The sequence below is a fragment of the Culex quinquefasciatus genome, chromosome 2, assembly GCF_015732765.1.
Source record: "Culex quinquefasciatus strain JHB chromosome 2, VPISU_Cqui_1.0_pri_paternal, whole genome shotgun sequence".
Classification (NCBI taxonomy): Eukaryota; Metazoa; Arthropoda; class Insecta; order Diptera; family Culicidae; genus Culex; species Culex quinquefasciatus.
The window spans coordinates 75,345,340-75,351,339 of NC_051862.1; the positions used below are offsets into that span (position 1 = coordinate 75,345,340).

Here is a 6,000-nt window from a genome sequence, read left to right on the forward strand (position 1 = left end):
TGGTGAATTTTCATCAGGTTCAAATTTTACACATTTTTTAGGTAAAATTACTAAAAAAGTAATATTGAACAAACTAAATTTTCAATCTTTCCAAATTCAACTTTTTGCCTTCCTCACTGAGGTAAGGCTATAATCCTGCTTTAAAAATGAACTTCGTATAAAAACGTCGTAGACCCACCTTCATGTATACATATCGACTCAGAATCGAAAACTGAACAAATGTCTGTGTGTATGTGTGTGTGTATGTGTGTGTGTATGTATGTATGTGACCAACAAACTAGCCCGAACTTGTTGCATTCGACTTGGTTTAGGGTCCCATAGATTGAGTTTTATACAGATTGAAGTTTCGATAAGTAGTTCAAAAGTTATGTATAAAAATGTGTTTTCACATATATTTGGATCTCACTTAACTGTATGTAAACAATGTCCGGGGCCATCATCCGACCCATCGTTGGTTAGGTTATCAAAAGACCTTTCCAACGAGTCCAAAACATTGAAGATCTGGCAACCCTGTCTCGAGATATGGCCCCTTAAGTGATATTGATGTACTTTTTTGAAGCCGGATCTCACTTAAATGTATGTAAACTATGTCCGGATCCACCATCCGACCTATTGTTGGTTAACTTATCAAAAGACCTTTCCAACGAGTGCAAAACATTGAAGATCTGGCAACCCTGTCTCGAGATATGGCCTCTTAAGTGATATTGATGTACTTTTTTGAAGCCGGATCTCACTTAAATGTATGTAAACTATGTCCGGATCCACCATCCGACCTATGGTTGATTAGGTTATCAAAAGACCTTTCCAACGATTCCAAAACATTAAAGATCTGGCAACCCTGTCTCGAGATATGGCCACTTAAGTAATATCGATGTACTTTTTGGAAGCCGGATCTAAAAAATAGATGAAACTTGTGTACGTACAGCCATTGTTGTGAGGAAGGCTCCAACCACATAGGTGGATTAAGTTAGTTTTTTCTGTGAATGTCAAATTTAATGTTAAGAACATTTTGAATGCAAATTTATTTTACATCTCAAAATAAAATCAAAAAAGTTTTCCAGCTTTTTCCAGATTTTTCAAAAATTAAGATTTTCTTGAAAATTTGGCGACACTCCCAAATAAGTTTTTAACAATATGCATTTTTTTTGCATCTATAACATATCTAAACAATTTTTTTGTGCAGTCTAATGTTTGTGTTTCAGTCGAATTAAAGAAAAACTAGTAAATTTCTTGAGAAGTTCTAAGTAATGTCTACAACTTTGCTGAAGACACCACATTGTTCACAAAATCCGTTTTTAAGATATAGATTTTTTTAGTATTTTAATAGCCTTTTTGTATACACAACTGTTAAAATTATATGAAGATTTGTATGAACGAACTAATGATGCAAATTGTCTTAATTTTATTGCAATTAATTGATTGCAATTAATTAAAAAAAAAAAATCCAAATATTTTCCAAATTGAGCTCCACTGTTTTTGTAGTTAATTTAGAGTGATCATTGATGGAACAATCCCAAAAAAATCTTTTTCGCTTGTGAACTTTCTTCACCCGCGCAAGAGAGAGGAGGCTAAACACGCAAAAGAAATTCGCACCTAAATTTCTCGAATAAAATCAATCAGAGGCATGTTCCATTCAGATTGTTTCCCTTGATGAGCGTCAAATGATTTTTGTTTGATGATGATTCTTCCTGGTGAGGGTAAATATTTTTCTGCCAAATAGGTATTTTTTGCAATATTTACTTTATCGAATAAAAAAATGCTTGCCATAACAGTTCTTAATTGAAAAAAAAAAACAAAAAAAAAACATGCAAAGGAATGGTCATCTTTAAAATATCGAGAAACCAAGCTATTCTCAATAATTTTCAAGCCAGAGACAAGTGTTTTTTTTTTTGTAGATTTTGCTGATGTTCTTAAAATATTTTGAAAAAGTTTTGTTGCTGACCTAAAAAACGGTTGAATTTTGAATGTGTACAGTAGGAATGTTTGAATCTTTTTTTTAGTGGAATTTTGATATGTACATATTTTTGCTAGCATAACCAGTTGAGTCGACACATTTGACAAATTTGAATCAGATTTGAATATAATGTGTTTATTTTTTAGAATTAAGCGTTTAAATAATCACAATTATGTTAGGTAGCACTGTGTGAGCGCTTCTATTGACTATTGATTTCAAACTTTCTCCTTTCAGAGTGTTTCGTTAGATCAAGATTTTTAATCGTCAACTGTTTTTTTTCCTCCAGTTTGAAACTAGTTTTTGCATGAATTGTTTTTGGCATCAATTAGGTTTCAATTTTTTGGATTGAATTTCATTTGCATCCTTTTTGTACAACGCAACCGTAATCGTTTATTTCAGCTAAATGCCACACGAACAGAAGCATTCAAAGAGCGCATGTGAAAAGCTGAACATAGTTACACAAGTTAGTAATGGACCAAAACCGCCCAAAAAGTGCTTTGTAAATAGTGTACAAAAATAAACAATCAGAAAATCATTAAACTGCCGCTGACTTTGCCGATTCTGCACGTGGAAGTTTAAACGTTTTTTGAACTTTTACCTTTTTTTCATCTTTTTTGCATCCGTCGTGTGATCACGTGAAATATTTTAAAAAAATAAAACCATTCCGCCCCACGCCGAATGGTCGTTTTGATTCTTGAAATACGCGCGAAAACTCGTTTTTGAAACTTGCCGCCGCCGCCATGACGGAATCACCCGACTCGCAGCGCCGCCGGGAAGAATGCGAGCGGAAGGCCCGCCGGGGTGAGATGGACCCCCGGCTGGAGTTTACGTTCCAGCTGCTGATGGACGCCACCGGGCTGCCCCGCCATCAGATCATGGACCACATCTTCGAGGGGAACATGGTGAGTACGGATTTTATGGATGGTTCGCTGCAGATACATGAACATCGTTCGATCTCAGCTGGACGAGATCAACCAGCTGTTCCTGCCGAACATGCGCAACAAGTTGATGTGGTTCTACCAGGAGGTAGACGAGGTGGACATGCCGGCCGAACGGGACATCAACAAGCCGGGACCGTCCCGGGCGGGGGCGTCCAGTTCTTCGAAAACGCCGCAGGGTGCGTCGGGTGGCGCCCACAACAGGCCCCACAAGCTGTTCATCACGGACGGGTGGAGCTGCGCCTTCACCGGAATCTGCATCTACATGTTTCGCATCAACATCCAGAAACAGTTGCCCGAGGAGGGCTTCCACAAGGATTTGTGAGTTGTTTTTTTTTTTGTGATGGAGGATGGTGGGTTTGGATTACAAATTTAGGGCATGAAAATGAACTTTGAACTTTAAAAAATACTTCTTAATGTAATCAATACCTCCAGGTACTGCGGCTACATCGACGCCAACAGGGTGGGCCTCGTGACGTCAATCGAGCGTATCGTCGAGTTTGTGTTCATGCAAGCTCTGGCCTATCCCAACATCGAATCCGAAGATGAAGACATGAGCTGCAATCTGATCAAGTCTCAGTTGCTTCCGGGATTGCGCTCATTTTGCAGTGCCCTGCGCGTTTGCGAGCAGGTCTGCAATCATTTTAACGTGTTTGATGATGGGAAGAACATCGTGTGCCGCGTCGACACCCTGGCCGAGGTGCGCGAGATGTCCAAGAGTGCGTCCATCTGCGCCGAGCTGGAGGAGCGCGTCAACAACTGGATCAAGGGCATCGCCAAAATCCTGATGGAGAGCGAGCAGCTCCGGCGGGAGAATGACTCCAGCGGACCCCAGGACGAGCTGGAGTACTGGAAGCGTCGCGGAGCGCAGTTTTCCCAGCTGTTGTCGCACTTGCAGGAACGCGAGGTTCAGTGGACGTTGTACTGCTTGTCGCAGTCGGGCTCAAAAGTGTTGAAGCAATGGAAAGAGACCGACAAAAAAATTACCTTTTGCTACAATGAAGCCCGCGATAATTCCAAATTTATCCAAGCCATGGAGGCTTGCTGTCATTCGCTCTACCTGGACGATCCGGTCAATATGAAAGAGTCGATCGTTAGTCTTCTCCAAACTGTTCGATTGATTTATAGCGTGTCGCAATTCTACAACACTTCTGAGCGCACGTCCACTCTGATGGTAAAAATTACCAATCAGATGATTGAAACCTGCAAGTCGTATATCACATGCCGAGGCAAGGAAACCATCTGGACCCAGGATCGGGACCTGGTACGCACCAAACTTACCAACTGTTTGAAGCTCAACCACATCTATCGAGAAACGTACCACGCCGTCAAGTCGCAACCATTCCTGCCCGATCAGATACCGTTTGCCTTCTCCGAGAATTACGTATTTGGAAAGTTTGACACCTTCTGCGACCGCCTGTCGAAGATTATCTCCATGTTTAGTCTGATTGACGACTACAACCACCTGTTCGAGAGACGCCTGGAGGGTCTGCTTCTAGGCGAGGCCCTTGAAGATGCAATGAACACCTTTGACGAAGCCCGAGTCGAAATTATCATGAAAAAATATGACTATCTGGACCAACGGAACCTGGACTTCAACAACGATTTCCAAGTGTTCATGCAGAAAACGGACACCCTAAAGGAGACCATAGCGTCGATGATCGAACACAACTTTGACAGCGTCTGGGAGACCCCGCAGGGAATTCGCTTTCTGGTGCGATTCGAGAAAGTCAGCGAAAAGATCCCGCTGAGCACGATGGACGAAAAGTACCAACGAGTGTCCAAGTATTGCGAGAAGGAGATCGATCGTATCCTGAAGCTATTCCGCAAGCAGCGAGATGATCCACCGCTGCCGCGTAACTTCCCTCCAATCGCTGGACGTATCAAGTGGTGTCGCTCACTGGAGTACCATCTGGTACAGAACTTGCTTGCACCTCAAAAGAGTTCTTGTTTCACCTTACTTTTATTTCGTTCTACCTAGGTTGAGCTGGTGACCACCGTCACGACACACCCAGTGCTGGCGGCCCTCCCATCGACCAAAGACATCGAGAATCGATTTGGCTCGGCAAAGATAATACTAACAGAGTATGAGCAAGAAATGACGCAAATTTGGCTCAGCCAGGATGTTAGCGTGGCGGATGCTTGTCTGGTGCAGCCTATCCTGGCACTGCAGGGGGACAGGCTCGTTGTCAACTTGCATCCCACCATTCCGTTGCTCATCCGGGAAAGCAAATGTATGGCCAAAATGAAGATCGATCTGCCCATCGTGGCCGCCACGTTACTGTGTAAACAAAACCATTTCAATACCATTCAAGATTCTCTCAACGTAAGTCACGGTCATTGAGTTTCATCCACTGAGTGTACAAAACAGCATTATCCTTGCAGAGCCTTATCAAGATGTTTTTGAACACCATAAAGAAGGTAAAGCTAGAAGTGCGACCGCTGCTGCTGCCTCAGTTGGTTCGACTGACGGCTATGATGAAACCCGGACTCAAGTCCATCAACGTAAGTTAGCCTTACTTGCGGGGCTGTGGAGTCCGACTCCGGGTTCAGGGAATGATCGAAACCAATTTTGTGTTACTATTTGTTGTTCTGCGTCTTTCAAAACATCTGTCCCAATTTGTCCAAGATGGTTTCGATAATTTGTTGACCCTGATTTGAGTTCACAGCAGACATGCATCGAGCTCTGTCGGTTTAATAATTACTGTTAAGGGGAAATATGCCCATTCCCATCACTCTAAGCGGTTATGTCTCGAAGATGCTCGATGATCCGGAGTGTTCCTTGAAATTTACAAAAAACCATGTACACCAATCAGTAGAGCAGCTTTTAATAATAATTTCTATTTAATTTGACTTTTCTAAAAATATTTGCCTATTCCTTTTAAAAGCAAAAAAAAAAAAAGCATTTTACCAAAATATTTTCAAAGTCTATTCTGGTCAGACGAGAGTGCACTGGAGCCCACACAATTTCATGAATCGGACGAGCTCTTTATTCTTTCAGCGCTCTTGTTTAGCTGCTAAGTACTGCCAGTTCATGTCTTTAGTACATAACTTTTAAGTAAAAAGAAGTACATATTTCCATAAAAAGTTTCCTAGCAAAACCGAAAA

General features: G+C 41.7%; 3 protein-coding genes across 6 annotated transcripts in view; all 3 read left to right on the forward strand.

Moving 5' to 3' along the window:
- Positions 1 to 2,408, forward strand: part of LOC119766065 (protein TsetseEP-like) — a 27,690-nt gene extending 25,282 nt beyond the window's left edge. The window contains exon 3 of the mRNA XM_038250440.1: positions 2,354 to 2,408. Coding sequence (XP_038106368.1) covers positions 2,354 to 2,403 — 50 coding nt within the window. The 3' untranslated portion in view covers positions 2,404 to 2,408. The remainder of the gene's footprint in view (positions 1 to 2,353) is intronic.
- Positions 1 to 6,000, forward strand: part of LOC6054058 (kin of IRRE-like protein 1) — an 807,298-nt gene that overhangs the window by 362,499 nt on the left and 438,799 nt on the right. The gene's annotated exons all lie outside the window — the stretch shown is intronic.
- The window catches only part of LOC6038854 (dynein heavy chain 5, axonemal), a 26,652-nt gene that overhangs the window by 2,053 nt on the left and 18,599 nt on the right, over positions 1 to 6,000 (forward strand). For 2 of the 3 annotated variants that reach the window (XM_038257411.1, XM_038257412.1), the window contains exons 1-5: positions 2,567 to 2,856; positions 2,915 to 3,213; positions 3,328 to 4,807; positions 4,874 to 5,218; positions 5,278 to 5,397. In XM_038257411.1, coding sequence (XP_038113339.1) covers positions 2,695 to 2,856; positions 2,915 to 3,213; positions 3,328 to 4,807; positions 4,874 to 5,218; positions 5,278 to 5,397 — 2,406 coding nt within the window. In that variant the 5' untranslated portion in view covers positions 2,567 to 2,694. Of the gene's footprint in view, positions 1 to 2,566; positions 2,857 to 2,914; positions 3,214 to 3,327; positions 4,808 to 4,873; positions 5,219 to 5,277; positions 5,398 to 6,000 lie in introns of those variants that run through there. The other variant, XM_038257414.1, reaches the window with a different exon arrangement.